The 18,235-nt window shown below is 52.6% G+C and overlaps 1 protein-coding gene across 1 annotated transcript in view; it reads left to right on the top strand.

Moving 5' to 3' along the window:
• The window catches only part of SPTBN4 (spectrin beta, non-erythrocytic 4), a 78,515-nt gene that overhangs the window by 14,103 nt on the left and 46,177 nt on the right, over positions 1-18,235 (top strand). Inside the window, exons 5-14 of the mRNA XM_036407984.2 lie at positions 3,142-3,233; positions 5,341-5,421; positions 6,452-6,567; positions 9,679-9,791; positions 9,885-10,072; positions 10,146-10,263; positions 11,098-11,256; positions 12,454-12,756; positions 13,666-13,816; positions 16,679-17,612. Of these exons, the coding sequence (XP_036263877.1) occupies positions 3,142-3,233; positions 5,341-5,421; positions 6,452-6,567; positions 9,679-9,791; positions 9,885-10,072; positions 10,146-10,263; positions 11,098-11,256; positions 12,454-12,756; positions 13,666-13,816; positions 16,679-17,612 (2,255 nt within the window). The remainder of the gene's footprint in view (positions 1-3,141; positions 3,234-5,340; positions 5,422-6,451; positions 6,568-9,678; positions 9,792-9,884; positions 10,073-10,145; positions 10,264-11,097; positions 11,257-12,453; positions 12,757-13,665; positions 13,817-16,678; positions 17,613-18,235) is intronic.

Raw genomic sequence — 18,235 nt, 5'->3', positions numbered from 1 at the left:
TATGCTCCAGCAACCCTGTTCCAGGGGGTGGAATGAAAATAATGATAAAGCCGAAACCGGTTTTGTTCAGTGGATTCAATTCTGGTGGCGGGCATGTACCTCCGGTGCAGGGTCCTCCCTGGCAGGGGCTCACGCAGGAGGCAACAAAATCCATGGTTTCTCTCACATCAATGTTACTCTCAGCCTTTCCCTCTCTTCCACTTTCTCTAAAAATCAATGGAAAAATACCCTGAGGTGAGGATTAAAAAGAAAAATCATTATCATCAGCATCACTATGATCCCCATTTTTATATTTTTTGCTGTGTTCCAGTCACCATTCCAAGCATGTGGCATTTAACACGTACAACAACCCCCTAAACTAAGTAGTATTTACCATTCCATCTTACTAGTGAGGACACAAGCCCAAGAGTTGAAGTGATAGGCTCAAGGTCACACAGCTGGGTAGTGCAGCTGGAATTCAGATTCTGACAATTTTACTCCAGTTCAGAAACAGAATAGGTAGATTTTTTGCTTTTGTGGATGAACAACAAACAAACCTATAAAAATATAAACAAGGGGTGTATGGGGAAAGTGCCAGTTCTAGGCAGAGGAGTAAAAAGAGCTATGTAGAAGAGATTATGAGTCAGAAAAGGATATAAAACGTTAAGTTGATGGCACTGATATTTCAGACGGGGAGATCAGAGAAGGGCTCTCTGGAAGCTCTTTGCTGAACGACATGAAATTGAAGGGAGAACACATCCAGATTGGGGACACGGCAGAGGCACAGGCCCTGAGGTGGCATGATGGAAGCACAGAGAGACCAGAATGGCTAGAGAATAGAGGCCAGAGGTGACGGAGGAGATGATATCAGAGGGCCTGCCAGGCCCAGGCGATCTCTGCTAAGCAGTTTGGCTTTTATTCTATCTGATATGGGGAGAGATTGGAGAGTTTTATCAAGAGGAGGGGCATAGTCAGATCTAGAAGGATCCCTCTTGATTGGGTGGTCACCAAAGTTGGGTGCCGGGAGTCCAGGTAGAGTCTGGAGGGCTGGGGGTGGGGCATAGACAGGTGAAAAGGAGGGCCGGTAGGAAAGAAGCGGGGGGGAGAGGGTGTTGGGGGAGTGGGCATGCCATAGGGGAATGGGAAGGATGGGGAGCTGTTCAGGTCTAGGCCCAAGGCTCTGGCCTGAGGACTGGAGGAGAGTGGAGCCACACTGATCAGGCCCGGGAGAAAGATCAGGTTTGGGAGAGACGCTGAGGCCACTTGGGGGAATGGTGGTCATCAGGGTCAGGGGACATTAGTGGGAGGCACTTGTGAATCCACTGGATACTGGGAATGGAGCTCAGAAAAATGGTGAAAGCTGGAGACAGGTATGGATGTCAGTGCAGAGTGAGGGAATGAGACCATTGGATTGGGGGTGCCAGGGCTTGGCTATCTATTTCTCTATGTTGTACCTAAATGCCAAACGCAGCTCTCAAGTCTCGGGCCCAAGTGTCGAGGACCCTCCTACGTTTCTTGGACCTGCTCTTATTCTGGGTCCTCCAGGTCATGAACGCCCTGTGGTCCTGGAACTCTCACAGGGCGGGGAGCACTCAGTCACTAGGGCACTGTAACAAAACGCCCCAGACGGGGGCTTAGACAACGGAAATTAATTTCCTTATAAAGTTCAACATCAAGGTGCAGCCCTTTGGGTTTCTCCCGAAGCCTCTCTCGCTGTGTCCTCGCGTGATCTTTACTCTGCATGTCCCTAAGGTCTCTTCCTCTTCTTTCTTTTTTTTTCTTCTTCTTTAAAAAAAAATATTTTATTGATTTTTTTACAGAGAGGAAGGGAGAAGGATAGAGAGCTATAAACATCAATGAGAGAGAAACATCGACCAGCTGCCTCCTGCACACCCCTCACCAGGGATGTGCCTGCAACCAATGTACATGTCCTTGACTGAAATCGAACCTGGGACCTTTCAGTCCGCAGACCGACGCTCTATTCACTGAGCCAAACTGGTTTCGGCCTCTTCTTTCTTTAATACATACCTGAGAAATGCTTTTTGATTATAGAGAGAGGGGGAGGGGGAGGTGGAGAGAGAGAGAGAGAGAGAGAAAGAGAGAGAGAGAGAGAGAGAGAGAGAGAGAGAGAGAGAGAGAGAGAGAGGTGCAAACATCAATCGGTTGCCTTCTGTGGGACCCCCACAGGAATCGGACCTGAATCCTTTTGGTATGAGGGATGGCGCTCCAACCCACTGAGCCACACTGGCCAGGGCTCTTCCTCTTCTGTAAGGACACCATTCATATTACATTAGGGCGCCACCCTTAGATCTCACTTAACCTTAACTAACTCTCTGAGGCCCTCTCTCCTAATACAGTCACATTGGGGGTTAGGGCTCCAACTTATGAATTTGGGAGGAGGGGGGATGGACAACAACACAATTCAGACCATAAAGGGGAGACAATGAACCAGATGAAGAGATAAAAGGTACAGATAATGATAAATGCTAAGGCATAAGGCAGGGAAGGGGGATGTGCAATTTGGGTATACAAATAGAGATTTAAAATCAGGTGGTGGGTCAAGTCCTCACTGAGAGGACCATAGACCTCAAGGAGGCGGTGGAGCCTGTGGGGACCTGGGGGAAGGTTGTCCCAGGCAAAAGGGACAGCCAGGGCAGAGGCCCTGGGGAGGGAGGACACTGGTGAGTTAGTGACAGGACAGAGGTCTCTGGAGGAGAGCGAGCTGCTGAGGATGAGGTCAGAGACATACTGAGAGGAGATTGTGAGACTCTTATTTTTATGCAGAGTGAGCTGGAGCCACGTTTGAGGATAGGGGCACGTGGTCTCACTGGGCTGTTCACAGGGCCCCTCTGTCACCTGAAGAACAGACTGAGGGGCGGGGTGGGGAGACCAGCATGGAGGCCACTGCACTAGCTCAGGTGGAAATGATGATGGCTGGAGTCAGGGAAGCGGCCCAGACACCAAGGATGGCAGCACCCCTGGAAACTGAGACCCTAATCCACCTCTGCCCCACACCCCGTTGTGGATGGCCCGGCCCATTTCTGAACCCCCACCCTGCCTCCACCTGCAGTTACCCACTACTCTCCCTGGCAATAGGGTGGGGGTGGATTTCTCAGCTTCAAGCCCTCCAGGTCCCCAAAGCTGAGCTTTGTATCCTCACAGATTCAGGTAATCAAAATCGAGACGGAGGACAACAGAGAGACACGCTCTGCCAAGGATGCGCTGCTCTTGTGGTGTCAGATGAAGACAGCGGGGTAAGCTCCCAGCCCCACTCAGGCTGGGCCTAACCTTGGGGGCTCCTTTGGGGATGAGTGCAAGGGACAGCTCAAACTCTGTGCCAAAAGCTACATGTGGAACTAATAGACTGTAAAGAAAACACATCCACTCTTCTGACCTTGTTGAATAAACCTGCATAATAACCCAGCTGGTGAGGCTTAGTGGTCGACCTATGAACCAGGAGGTCACAGTTCGATTCCTAGTCAGGACACATGCCCAAGTTGTGGGCTTAATCCCCAGCGGGGGGTATACAGAAGACAGCCAATCAATGATTCTTTCTCATCATTGATGTTTCTATCTCTCTCTCTCCCTCTCCCTTCCTCCCTAAAATCAATAAATATTATATACACACGAAATTCGTGCCCTGGAAGGGGGGTGTCCCTCAGTCCAGCCTGTGCCCTTTCACAGACTGGGAGTCCATGGAGAGCAGGCCTAAGCTGTCAGTCGGACATCTCCTAGTGCTGCCACAGAGACAGAAGAGGCTCCTGCCATCGCCGCTGCACTCACCAGCCATAATCCTGGCTTCTGGCTGAGCAGAGCTCCCCCTGTTGGAGTGCACTGACCACCAAGGGGCAGCTCCTGCATGGAGTGTCTGCCTCCTGGTGGTCAGTGCATGCCATAGAGACCTGTCGTTCTGCCATTTGGTCAATTTGCATATTAGCCTTTTATTATATAGGATATATAATACACACATATATATTATATAAAGCCTAAGTGACCCAATGACTCAACAACCAATCAGTCGCTATGACACACACTGACCACCTGGGGGCAGACGCTTGACGCAGGAGCTGCCTCCTGGTGGTCAATGTACTCCCACAACCAACCTCCCAAGGCCAGCCAACCTCCTGGGGTCCCTCACCCTGGCCAGCCTGCCCTGATGGCCCCAATAGGGACTGAGTGAGACAACCCTGACTGGCCCCAATTGCCAGCCAGGTTGAGGGACCCCACCTGTGTATGAATTTGTGCAATAGGCCTCTAGTATGTGTGTGTGTGTGTGTGTGTGTGTGTGTGTATTTTAAAGATAACCTAATTTAAAAAACCACCTGTATAATAATCTGGAAGCCACGTTCAAATTAGAACTGGACTCCTCAGAGATCAGTGCTGGAAAGTGATGGGCTGCCCCCGGCCTGCTCCCTTCTCTTTCCCCCACTCATCCTGTACCCGAGAGGCCTCCTGTGCACCTGTGTGGATCCTCCAGGTTCCAGCCACTCTCCCTCCCACCTGTCCGGCTAGCAGGGAACACACCAGGGCTTGGGCGGCTGGTGAGGGAAACTCAGGGTCCTGGTGCCTTCAGTGGGGTTGAGAAGGGGGGTGCACAGATCTGCTGGGCATGGCCCCTGGACTCCCAACTCTGTCGTTCAGGGAGGACATGGCCTGTAGCTGAAGGGCCCTCTGGTGAGCAGCCCCTGGGAGGAAGGAGCAGCCTGGGCACTGGCTCTCATTCTCTGGGGCTTCTCTTGCAATGCAATCTGTTTCTCCCTGTGTCAGTGGTTACCTGTATGTCTGCTCTTCTTTGTTATCTCTCTTCCCCTCCCTCCCTACTCTCCCCCTTTCTGTCTCTCTTTCCCTCCCTACTCTCTCTTTCTATCTCCCTCTTCCCCTCCCTCCCTACTCTCTCCCTTTCTGTCTCTTTCTTCCCCTCCCTTCTTTCCCCATCTCTGCATCTTGCTCTCTCTGTCTCTCACCATCCCATCTTCCCTCCTCTCTGTCTCTTCTTTCCTCCCTTTGCCTCTTATCCTCCCCTTTTCTGTCTGCTTCAATTTCTATCTCTATCTTTATGTCTATCTCCATTTCCTGGCTCATTGTATCATCTATCTATTATCTATCTATCTATCAATCATCTATCTACCTATCATCTATCTATCATCTGTCAATCAATTATCTATCATCTATCTATCTATCATCTATCTATCATCTATCTATCTATCAATCAATCAATCAATCATCTATCTATCTATCATCTATCTATCTATCTATCTATCTATCCATCCATCCATCCATCCACGTCTGTCTCTCCCTCTCTTCCTCTCCCCTCCTGACTTTCTCCATCTCTGCCTCTCTCTCTCCCTTCCATGCTGCTAGTTACCCGGAGGTAAACATCCAGAATTTCACCACCAGCTGGCGGGACGGCCTGGCCTTCAACGCCCTCATCCACCGGCACAGGTACCGCCCGGCCTGCGGCAACCCAGCCCTGCCCTGTCCCCCACCACACGTTTCTCAGGTACATGCCTGTACATGTATGTACATAGACGATCACAGACACAGGTCCTTGCCTTCACCTCTCTGCACATATACATTTCCCTTCACACACACAGGTGCACACACCACATAGACCTCTGCCCAGGCCACCTACCCTGTGCACACGTGGAAACATGCTAGCCTTCACACAGCTGTGTGCACACAGACTCTCAGGACATACACAGCCCGTGCCTGCTGTCCCAGGGTGGAGAGTCCACTCCCCCGTGGATGGTGCCCCTGAGTGTGTGCACAGCACCTCCCATCAGTCCTTCTCTAGTTCACCCGGAGATCCTCTGGCCTGTGCATACCCATCTAGTCGTACCTCAGGGCCTGGCACTGACCTCTGAGAGGTGGGCACCCAGACCAGTCATACCTGCATTATGATCATCCACATGACAGATGGGCGAACTGAGACTAAGAGGCTGGGAGGGACTTGCTTTGGTGTGGCAGAAGCCAGAACACCCCCCCCCCACCACCACCACCACACACACACACACACACACACACCAGCTTATCATGGTAACACATAGTGAGTGATTTCTGTGTACCCAGAATTGTTTTAAATAAGTCATTGAATAGTCAATGACCCTATGAGGCAGACAGTTTTATCCCCATTTTACAAATGAGAATGACGAAACTGAGGCACAGAGAGACGAAATAGCTCACCCAGATGACAGCCAGGAAGTGGCTGAGCTGGGGTGTGAGCCAGGCACCTGGCTGCAGACCTCACACTTCTGACCACCACGTGGTGCTGTACAGAGACACACTCAAGCGGACCGTGTGCATCCTGAAGCCCTCACACCTGCAGTGCTCACACCCAGCACACACGGCTTTCCCCGGGTGGGCCATGCCTCCCGCCCTCGCCCTGGGTGGGACTCACACAGGATGACTTTCGCCTGCTTGCCCACTGGCTCTGGAGCCTGCCTGTTGCCTGCCCACTCTGTGCCCTGCTTAGGCCCGATCTTGTGGACTTCAGCAAACTCACCAAGTCCAACACCAACTACAACCTGCAGAGAGCCTTCCGCACGGCCGAGCAGCACCTGGGGCTGGCCCGCCTGCTGGACCCTGAAGGTGAGCCTTGCGTGACCGCAGTCCTGACTCCCTCTTTGGAGCTGCTATCCCAATGCCATCCCAAACTCTATTCCATTCTACCCCAACACACCCCAAACCCCAATCCTCCACTTCCCTTCCTTTCTTCCTTCCCCTCCCTCTGCCCATCCCTTACTTTCCCTGCCCCTGTCCCTTACTTTCTCCATCTCCATCTTAAACCCCTACCCATTTCCATTTCTATCTCCCCTTTCTCAAATCCATCTTCAATCATCTCCCCTCAAACCCATCTCTCCCTCCCTAATCCCAGACCCAACACATACCCAACTCCAACACTGTCCCATCCCTAACCTCTACCCCTTCTCAACATTATCCTTCTCCCCATCCATGAACCTCACTTCCTACCTCATACCTGTCCCCAGCCCATCCTGATGTCTGTCCCATCCACAACTCTATCCTTAGCCCCACCCCTTCCTACTTTCAGTCCATCCCTAGCCCCAGCCCAGACTTCAGCCTCATCCCAACCCATGGTCACCCTCCACACCAAGCCCCATCCCTGGAATAACAGCTGCTCTCTTTTTCTGAGCATCTACTGTGTGCCAACCACGTGGCTGGGAATTTGATCAAAACTGTTCCCTTTCATCCTCACACTGACCTGGTTGGACAAACTTGATGAAAACTAAAGGGTGAGAGAGGGAAGTCACTTGCACAGGGTCACACTGAAAACCAGTAAACGGGACCTCTGATTCCAGACTTCATGGTCCTAATCATCCCGCTATTTGCCTTGTGTAGCTGCATTTAGTGCTCAGTGCCTGGCACAGTAGGTCTTTAGTGAACACCAGTTTCACTAGGTGGGCCGACTATAATGTTGTGTGTTCAGTGCATCAATTAAAATGGTCATTAGAGCCTAGCCGGTTTGGCTCTGTGTATAGAGTGTCGACCTGTGGACTCAAGGGTTCCGGGTTTGATTCTGGCCAAAGGCACACACCAGGGTTGTGGGCTCGGTCCCCAGTAGGGGGCGTGCAAGAGGCAGCCAGTCAATGATTCCCTCTCATCATTGATGTTTCTATCTCTCACTCTTCCTTTCCCTTTTTCTCTGAAATCAATAAAAATATGATTGAGTTTTTCTTCTGTGGCAGAGTATTCTTGTTTTCCTAGGTGGCAGGCACTGTGATTATCCCTGCTGTAACAATGGAAAACTGGGGCTTAGAGAAGTTAGCTCTATTTTCTTTCTCATTTTAAACATATTTTTATTGATTTTTAGAGGGAAAGGGAGAGAGAGAGAGAAACATCAATGATAAAAGAGAATCATTGCCGAAACCAGTTTGGCTTAATGGATAGAGCGTCGGCTTGGGGACTGAAGGGTCCTGGGTTCGATTCCGGTCAAGGGCATGTACCTTGGTTGCGGGCATATCCCCAGTAGGGGGTGTGCAAGAGGCAGCTGATCGATGACTCTCTCTCATTGATGTTTCTAACTCTGTATCTCTTTCCCTTCCTCTCTGTACAAAATCAATAAAATATATTTTTTTAAAAAAAGAGAATCATTGACCCGCTGCCTCCTGCACGCCCCACAGTGGGGACTGAGCCCACAACCTGAGCATGTGCCCTGACTGGGAATTGACCTCCTGGTTCATAGGTTGACGCTCAACCACTGAACCGCGCCAGCTGGGCAGGTCTGTTTTCTAAGGACATGCAGTAAGTGGTTGAGCTTGGATTCAAGCTCATGCCTTAACCTCAAACCTCACCAACCACTCATTCACTTAGCAAATATTTATTGAGCTCCTACTGTGTACTGGGCATAGCAGGAAGAGTGGTTAGAAAGACAGGCATGGTCCCTGTGCTCCTGGAGCTCAAGCTGTAGGTAAGGACACAATCACATGAGTGAATATCTAATTGCAAAGTGTGATAAGAAATTTGGAAGGAAGTAGGAGGAAATGATGACGCTCTGAGGAAGAATAACATGAGACCAACTGTAGACAGGGTGAACAGGGACGCTTGTCTGAGCAAATTTGAGTTGAACCCTGGAGGATGAGTGGGAGTTAGGCACACAGAAGGGGAACAGTGTTCCAGACAATCCTATATAATAAAAGCCTAATATGCTAAGTGTCCCCTTGACTGGGAGTTTGACTGCTCACTATGACATGTGCTGACCACCAGGGGGCAGCACAGAACATGGTGGGCATCAGTGACCTAGTGCTGGCAGGGGTGGCAGTAGAGGCACTGCCGGCCCTGCTGGGCCCTGACAAAAAGTGGGACTGCAGTGAGGTGGGGAGCAGGTGAGTGGGCTGCGCCAGGCCAGGGCAGGTGTGAGCAGGGCCAATCGCCCAGCTGATTGCCCCACAGATGGCGACCAGTGTCCATTACAGAGAAAGGGCAAATAGCAATTTTAAAATATTTCTTCTAATTATTTTTCTTTCAATGTGCACGAATCCATGCACCAGGCCACTAGTAAGAATATAAGAATAGTGTGTGCAAAGGCCTTGAGGTGGAAGGTAGATTGGTTGCTCAGTGGTTAGAGAGTCAGCCCGAGCACTGAAGGACTGCAGGTTTGATTCTGGCCAAGGGCACATACCTGGGTTGCAGGTTTGCTCCCCAAGCATGCAGGAGGCAACCAATCAATGTGTCTTTCTCACATCGATGCCTCTCCCCTCTCTGTACTCCCTTCCACGCTTTCTAAAAACCAATGGAAGGAATATCCTCTGGTGAGGGTTAACAACAAATAAAACAATAACAGTAAGAGATACTTTCTCTATTGTGGTTTATGTGTGGCAGACAATATTAATCCCATGAGGTAGAACCTCATTTGTCAAATACAAAAATGCAGGAACAGAGAGAGGTTGGTTATTTTGCCTGTGGTCACAAAATTAGTGGGCTCCTACACTGGTCAGTAGCTCAGTTAGTTAGAGCGTTGCCCTGATTCTCCAAGGGTGTGGGTTCAACCTCTGATCAGGGCATGTACAAGAAGCAACTTATGAATGCACAACTAAGTGGAACATCAAAATCAACCTCTCTCTCTCTCTCTCTCTCAAATTAATCAGTAATTTTTTTAAATGGGTTCTCCCTCCTGCCCCAATACCTTCCATCCCTCTGCTCGAGTGCTCATTGTCACGCTCCCCCACTTTCCCTTCCCCCCAGATGTCAACATGGAGGCTCCGGATGAGAAGTCCATCATCACCTATGTGGTCTCTTTCTACCACTATTTCTCCAAGATGAAGGCCCTGGCTGTGGAGGGGAAGCGGATTGGGAAGGTAGGAGGAACCAAGGAATGGAGTCGCTGGGAGCCTGGGAATCCCATGGGGCGGGCCTGTGGTGAGGCTGACCCCGCTTCCTGTGCGGGCCAGGTCCTGGACCAGGTGCTGGAGGTGGAGAAGATCATTGAGCGCTATGAGGAGCTGGCGACCGAGCTGCTGGCCTGGATCCACCGCACTGTGGGCCTCATCAGCAACCAGAAGTTCGCCAACTCCCTGAGCGGGGTGCAGCAGCAGCTGCAGGCCTTCACGGCCTACTGCACCCTGGAGAAGCCCGCCAAGTGAGGCCCAGCTGGGGAGGGAGGGCAGCAGGTGGCGGTGTGGAGGCGGGTTCCTGAGCTCAAGCACCCTCAGGTTTCAGGAGAAGGGGAACCTGGAGGTGCTGCTCTTCAGCATCCAGAGCAAATTGCGTGCCTGCAACCGCCGCCTCTACGTGCCCCGGGAGGGCTGTGGCATCTGGGATATCGACAAGGTGAGGCTGTGGTGTGGGAGGCACACAGTGTGCTCGGTGGCGTTGTGTAGGTTGTTCACTTTGAAAGGGAGCCATTCCCATGTAGACACTGTGGATCGGACATTCATTCTGACAGTTTCCAGCAGCAGTTACAGGTCATGAGGAAGCAACATGTTTTTTTTCCAATTTGAACAAAAGTGCCGTTAGTCCTAGGAGTGACCTTAGACCAAGCATGTCAAACTCAGAGGCTAAATGGGCCAAATAAGCAAGGAGTAAGTTTATGTGGGCCACAAAGAACCAGAAGCTTCAATTTCCATAGGTTTATTTCGTTAGAGACATGCTGAATACAAAGGGCTGAAATAAATGAGTCATCGTTAACATAAAATAATAGAACATTTTAATAAAATTATTATTTTTTCATTAACTTACCAGATACTGAATAACTGCACAAATTAATAAGTATTATCAAACAAATCTATTTTTCTTGTTCTCTGGAAGCGAAATATTTCCTGTTGTGCACACCAAACAAGTCAGTTCAAAACTAATGACGTGGCCATTGGCTGCTAAAACATTCGCTGCTGGTATTGGTGGAGAGAAATGGTGCGCCTGCGCTAAGGTGCATAAGGGAAACGAATACAACACAAGTCTAGTAATCAGTCATTGGTGAATATTATAGCTCATTACTGATAATTATGTATAACAGGATATTGTAAGATTAAGTTACGAAATTTTTATTAAAACGATTCTTACATACCGTTATGTTGGCTGGGCCAAGAGTTTGACATGCTCCCTTAGACAGGGAGCCGGCCATGAAAGGAGGAGTTATTGGAGTCTGCCTGCCCCTCTGCTCCCTAGGCCTGGGGCCTGCTGGAGAAGGCGGAGCACGAGCGGGAGGCTGCCCTGCGGGCTGAGCTCATGCGGCAGGAGAAGCTGGGGCTCCTGGCCCAGAGGTTTGACCACAAGGTGGCCATGAGGGAGAGCTGGCTGAATGAGAACCAGCGCCTGGTGTCCCAGGTACGGGCACGGGGCTGCGGGGGAGGATGGGGCTGATGCTCTGGGACCAGGGAGGAAGACTTGATCTTTTATTTTTTTAAAGACACTTTTTCTTTTTAAATATATGTTACTCGATGCCCAGTGCACAAATTCGTGCACGGATGGGGTCCGACCGGCCTGGCCCCAATTGGGATGGCTAGGGCAGGCCTGTCAGGAGGAGGAGAAAGCGGGAGGTTGGCTGGCCAGCCAGCCTTGATGGCCTGATCAGGGCTAAGCCAGCTTGGTGGAGGGGTCACATGGGAATGGCTATCAGGCCCTGCCCCCAAATGGGGTGGGGAAGTTTATCAGGGTGGGGCCAGCTGGGGAGAGGAGCTGTGGGCTGATCAGGGTGGTGGGGGCCATTGGTGGCGGGGCCAGCCAAGGGGAGGGCTGCAGGTGGTTGGCTGGTTGGCCCCACCCCGCACTGGGCCGGTTCGCTGGCCACAGTGGGTATCATAGCGACTAGTCATTACGGCGTTCCAGTCGCTGGCTTTTTATATATATAGATTGATTTCAGAGAGGAAGGAAGAGGTAGAGAGAGATAGAAACATCAATGATGAGAGAATCGGCTGCATGCTCTCTACTGGGGATCGAGCCTGCAACTTGGCATGTGCCCTGACTGGGAATTGAACTATGACCTCCTGGTTCATAGGTCAATGCTCAACTACTGAGCCACACTGGCCAGGCAAGACTTGATCTCTTAAGCAACAGAGAAGTTTTGGATTAGGGGACAAGAGAGTAGGAAGGGAAAATTGTTCTCCCAAGTGACTGGTGTTGTTTGAGGGTTGGAGGGAGAGGCCTGATATGCAGGGAACAGGAGAGTGAGGCTGGTCTCCATGGTAACTAGAGAAGACAGGTTAGTATTTTTTCAGAGATAGGGAGAGTATTTAATTATCTTTTAAGTGACAAAGAAGGTTGTATCTGGTGCCCAAGGTAACTCAGGAGGATAGAACTGGTCTCCTAGGTAACAGGATAGGGTTGGCCTGGTCCCTAATCTCTAGGGAAATGGAAGGACGGGGCCTGTTTCCTAGGTAACGTGTTGGTAACATGTTTAGGATTAGAAATGTAACAGGAAAGGATGGGGCTGGTCTCCGGGGTAACGGAAGCAGAGGGGAGCTTTCCAAGTTCACACCGGGCGGCGGAGGCAGCGTGGGTGAGTGTCTGCATCTGCCCTGCCAGGACAACTTTGGCTACGAGCTGCCGGCGGTGGAGGCCGCCATGAAGAAACACGAGGCCATTGAGGCGGACATTGCAGCCTACGAGGAGCGGGTGCAGGGCGTGGCGGAGCTGGCCCAGGCGCTGGCGGCCGAGGGCTACTACGACGCCCGGAGGGTGGCAGCCCAGCGAGACAGCGTCCTGCGCCAGTGGGCCCTGCTGACCGGGCTGGTGGGCGCCCGGCGGGCACGGCTGGAGCAGAACCTGGCCCTGCAGAAGGTCTTCCAGGAGATGGTGTACATGGTGGACTGGATGGAGGAGATGCAGGTGGGGGCCAGACTGGGGCCACGGGTGGGCGTGGTGGGCCAGGAGGGGAGGGAGGGATCTAGGCACTGAAGGGGCTACGAGAGACATGGAGAGGGAAGGGGAGAGAGACGAAAAGATAAAGAGAAAGTCAGGGAGATGATGAGAAAAAGTGAGAGAAAGCGACGGAGAGACAGAGTCAGGGAAAGAGGCAGAGACACAGAGAGAAGTAGATTAAAAAGACACAGAGATATAAAGACATAGAGAAAGATTATTCCAGGGAAGATGAGAGAGATGGAGAACACACTAGAGAGAGTGGTAGAGAAGCAGACACCAAGTTAGAAATGAAATCTTTATGGCTACACAGAAAGACACATAGGAAGATGGCATCCACTTGAGAAAGACCACACAGAGGGTTACAGAGAGAGATGGAGACAGAAGTGTAAGGGAGAAAGGTGGAGGCAGAGAGAGGGGGAAGAGGACAGAGATGGCGTAGAGCAGTGTTTCCCAAAGTGTGGTATGCGTACCCCCAGGGGTACAGGAAGAGTTTGGTGGGGGTATGCGTTGCACCGGAGTTTGGTGGGGATATGCACTGCACCGTGCTTAGCTGCACCTAATTCTACGTTCTCATGAGTACGAGGGGTACTCAGCGTTACGAAAATTATAGAAGGAGTACACATACGTCAAAAGTTTGGGAAACACTGGCATAGAGAGTAGGAGACAGACGTGGGGACAGCCAGGGCCCTAACACGTGGCGACGATGAGTGAGGGAACATTCAGGGGGAGCCATGAGGACAGAGATAAAAAGACAGAGACAGAGGTCAGAGTTCAGGTGATGGTGTAGGAGAGCAGAGGGCTGCCTGGGCCAGTGGGGGTGGCAGAGTGGCCTCAGGGCCAATGCCAAATGCGTCCTCAGTGCCGCCCCTCTCACAGGCTCAGCTGCTGTCTCCGGAGTGTGGGCAGCACCTGGTGGAGGCGGAGGACCTGCTGCAGAAGCACGGACTGCTGGAGGGGGACATCGCTGCCCAGAGTGAGCGGGTGGAGGCCCTCAACGCCGCGGCCCTGCGCTTCTCCCAGCTGCAGGGTGAGTCTGTGCTGGGACCTGGGGAGGAGACTCCCACAGCTGCTGCTTTAGACACTGCGTGACTCCTGAGAGGGAGAAGGAAGGAGTGAGCGCCCTGTCTTTGGAGGCATCCGAGCACAGACTAGGATCCCGTTCTATCGGGGATACAGCCTCAGGGAAATTAGTGGGTTGAGCAGGAGATTGAACCACACAACTTCTTCCTGCTTTGAGAGTTTGTAGCAATAGCTCCCATTCACCAAGCATTTGTTATATGCTGGGCCCTTACAGCTGGGTCGCAGTGGATATCACAAAAGGACTGTGTAATGGAATGTGTTGTGAGGGCCTGTTCACCAGCTAGTGGTGGAAACTCAGCTCAGGGAGCAGGAAGGAAAAGAGGGAATGAATATGTTGGCTGATAAAACTAAAATGTCCAGCGAGAGGGAGGTGGCTTCAGGAAGGCTGGATCCAGGCATGGCTCAGCGATGCTTTTAGGACTCTCCTCCATGTTTGTGTCACTGTTGGGCAGCCCTTCCCCTGCGGTGTAGATCTGAGGTCACCCGGCCCCTTTTTACGTTTTAGCAGCACAGACTCAGCAGAATCAGGCCCCTTACTCCCAATAGTCTGACCAGAGGTGCAGGGGGAGCGTTCCTGAGCCCGCGGTGGGCTCCATCCCCATGGAGCCCTGGGCTCTGCAGCGACCTGATTGGCCACATCTTTGTGCTGTACCCACCGCAGGGCCAAGAGTGGGGTCAGCTCCCTCCACAGACATGGCCTGGGAGTGAGCGGGTGGGCCACCATTGCCAGAATAAGGGGCAGAATGCCCGTGGGCAAACTGAGGCTGACTCTACTAAAATTCTCATTTACGGATGCCATTTCCTCTGGCCAAGGACCACCAGGAACCCCTTCCGTCAGAACGAGCCGGTAGTTGGCTCTTTGCACAGACCTTGTGGAATCTCAGTCAGAGGCCGTGAAGAAGGGCTTGTGTCAGTGGCTTGGATGCTTTGTGTAGTGGAAGCTGCAGACGGATGCAGTCAGGAAGGGGCAATGTGCTGATTGCACATCTTAACCATTTCTCGGGAATTGGAAGAAATAGTTCACCTTAGCTGGGTGAAGCGGTGACCTTGTTGCTGTGTGTGCCCGGACATCACGACGGAGTGATTGCACTTCGTCCCACATGGCACAGCTCAGGGTGCTGTCTGGTGTTGTGTGCTGTGCGTGCTCCCTGTGTGCCCTGCCATCAGCCAGGGCTGCTTTTCTTTCGCTCGGAGGCCCAGAAGCAGGGCCATGGATGGGTTTTGAGGCTGGTCAGGACCCTTTAGAATCCCAGAGCTTCATTAGAAAAGGAAGTGCCTATTGGCTTGAGAGATGGTGGGAGAGTTTCTGACTCCCACAGACTGGGCCACGTACTAAAAGCAAGTGAGTTGTCCTTCCAATCCCTGGTGAAGACAGCTCAGCCCTGGCTCAGCCCCTCTCACCCTCATCAAAACCGCAGGAGGCTGATGGGACCCTGTCCTGTACTTGGGGCTGTTTGTCCCCGGAGGCCACCATCTTCTTGTGAGATCTTGGTACTTGGTGACAACCAGCAGCACCATGAAAACAGCAAGCAGGCTTGTGGGGGATGTGTGTTGTCATGGTGACAGGAGGCAGCACTGCCTGACAAATGGTCCAGAGGGTCTTAGCTGATCGTGGGCAAGCAGCTTCCCTCCCTGAGTCTCAGTTTCTTCATCTGAAGATGGGCTGGTAAGGATGCTGACCTCATGGGGCGGTTGTGAGGACTAAAGGACACTGTGACATTGGTCTGGATACGTTGTCTCCATTTATTTTTTAGTTGAATGCCTTGGCATTTGGTCAATATCTGTGAATGTCCAAAATTATAGAAATCCTACATTCCATCTAGTAGTGCTGTGACCCAGTTGGAAATACGTTTACACACACACACACCAATGTTTTCTCAAACAATGCTACCCCTTACCTTGTGTATTATATTCTGATCTATTTTTATTCATTCGATGCTATTCCATTAAAGAAATGCTGACTGCAACAAATTAATTTTGAGGGGGATCATAGACTAGAGAGGTCTGGAAGGAAAGAGAATTTTTCAAAAATATATTTTTTATTGATTTCAGAGATGAAGAGAGAGGGAGAGAGAGAGATAGAAACAACAATGATAAGAAACAGTCATTGGTTGGCTGCCTCTTGCATGCCCCACCCTGGGGATCAAGCCCACAACCTGGTATGTGCCCCAACCAAGAATCCAACCATGACCTCCAGGTTCATAGGTCAGCAACGCTCAACCACTGAGCCACACTGGCTGAGCGAAAACGAATCTGTTGAAGAAAAAGGGAATTCAGGTTATCACTGGGAGTAAGTAGGTAAGACATCAGAGAATGAGAGAGGGAACCCAGAAAATGGCTTAAGAGTAGAGCAGATTCATTTGATCCAGTTCTGAAGGAAGCACAGTTTACATGAAATGTACTGATTCTAGGACCCTCTGAAGCTCAGTTTCCACCCATCATTCAGTCAGTAAGCCACTGTTTTCATTAGGCTGCTGCTCTGGGCCCACCCTGTGCTGGACAACGGTGCGGACCAGGTATGATGGAGTGAGCGCAGGCCCTGCCCTGAGGAGCTCCCAGCCCAGTGGGGGAGGCAGATCAGGCAGTGATAGCCCAGAGGGCCCAAGGCCGGGATGGGGGAAGCAGAGAAGCCTGGGTGAGCCAGAGAAAGCGGCTGCTCCAGACTCGGGGAGTCAGGAAAGGCTGCCTGGAAGAGGGGACTCATAACCTGGCCCCTGGTGAAGCTGATAGTCAGGTAGCCGGCACCTCCCTCTCTTTGGTGCCTCCTTGCTCCAGACCAACTCGGGATCCTCCCCTTCTCCGGGCTCAGGTTACCAGCCCTGCGACCCGCAGGTCATCTGCAACCGCGTGAACCACGTGCACGGCTGCCTGGCGGAGCTGCAGGAGCAGGCGGCGCGGCGGCGCGCGGAGCTCGAGGCCTCGAGGAGCCTGTGGGCGCTGTTTCAGGAGCTGGAGGAGGCCGAGAGCTGGGCCCGCGACAAGGAGCGCCTCCTGGAGGCCACAGGCGGCGGCGGCGGCGGGCCGGGCGCCGGGGGCGGCGCGCACGACCTGTCCAGCACGGCGCGCCTCCTGGCGCAGCACAAGATCCTGCAGGGCGAGCTGGGCGGGCGGCGGGCGCTGCTGCAGCAGGCCCTGCGCCGCGGCGAGGAGCTGGCTGCGGCCGGCGGCGCCGAGGGCGCGGGCGCCGAGGCGGTGCACCTGGCGGGCTTGGCGGAGCGCGCGGCGAGCGCGCGGCGGCGCTGGCAGCGGCTGGAGGAGGCGGCGGCGCGGCGCGAGCGGCGGCTGCAGGAGGCGCGGGCGCTGCACCAGTTTGGCGCCGACCTCGACGGGCTCCTGGACTGGCTGCGCGACGCCTACCGCTTAGCGGCCGCGGGCGACTTCGGCCACGACGAAGCGTCCAGCCGCCGCCTGGCCCGCCAGCACCGGGCGCTCACCGGAGAGGTGGAGGCGCATCGCGGGCCCGTGACCAGCCTGCGGCGTCAGCTGGCGACTCTGGGGGGCGCTGGCGGCGCCGGGCCCCTGGTGATGGCCCTGCAGGTGCGCGTGGTGGAAACCGAGCAGCTGTTCGCGGAGGTGACGGAGATGGCGGCGCTGCGGCGCCAGTGGCTGCGGGACGCCCTCGCTGTCTACCGCATGTTCGGTGAGGTGCACGCGTGCGAGCTGTGGATCGGCGAGAAGGAGCAATGGCTGCTCGCCATGCGCGTCCCCGATTCACTGGACGACGTGGAGGTGGTGCAGCACCGGTGAGCGCGCACTTGTGGGACTCCAGGGTCCTCCTCCTCACCTGTCTATCACCTTCGCTGGCCCAACAGTTCTTGTGTTATCTCAGCTGGAACCAGGGTTCCAGTACAATGGGAGTGAGAGTCCCAACCACACAAGTTGGTGGTGAACAATAAGTGAGCACATACATCTAGAACACTTAGCAAATGCCTGGGGACAGGGAGCATTCCAAGGAGCTTTTGCTGTTACTGCTTTCAGGCATATATTCACCTGGCCCCAGGTTAGCCCACACTTCTCCTGGGACTCCCACTGCCATGTACACATGTCACCTCCCTCGCCAATAAGTTAGCTCTGGCCCTTGTCACTTTCTTTGCCCTGTTTTACGTTTCTTCATAGCACTTACCACCCTGTGCCATTACCGTGTTTCCCCGAAAATAAGACATCCCTTGAAAATAAGACCTAGCACAACTTTGGGAGAAAAAAATAATATAAGACACTGCCTTATTTTCGGGGAAACAGGGTAGCTACTGATTTGCCGGTTGGCTGACTCAGGAGTGAGTTAAATTAGTGGATGAATCTCTTTTTAAAAAAAAGTATATTTTATTGATTTTCCACAGAGAGGAAGGGAGAGGGATAGAGAGCTAGA

Source organism: Pipistrellus kuhlii, unplaced genomic scaffold (genome assembly GCF_014108245.1).
Source record: "Pipistrellus kuhlii isolate mPipKuh1 unplaced genomic scaffold, mPipKuh1.p scaffold_m20_p_38, whole genome shotgun sequence".
NCBI lineage: Eukaryota > Metazoa > Chordata > Mammalia > Chiroptera > Vespertilionidae > Pipistrellus > Pipistrellus kuhlii.
The sequence above is the reverse complement of the archived record's forward strand: the minus strand, read 5'-3'. Positions and strand labels throughout refer to the sequence as shown.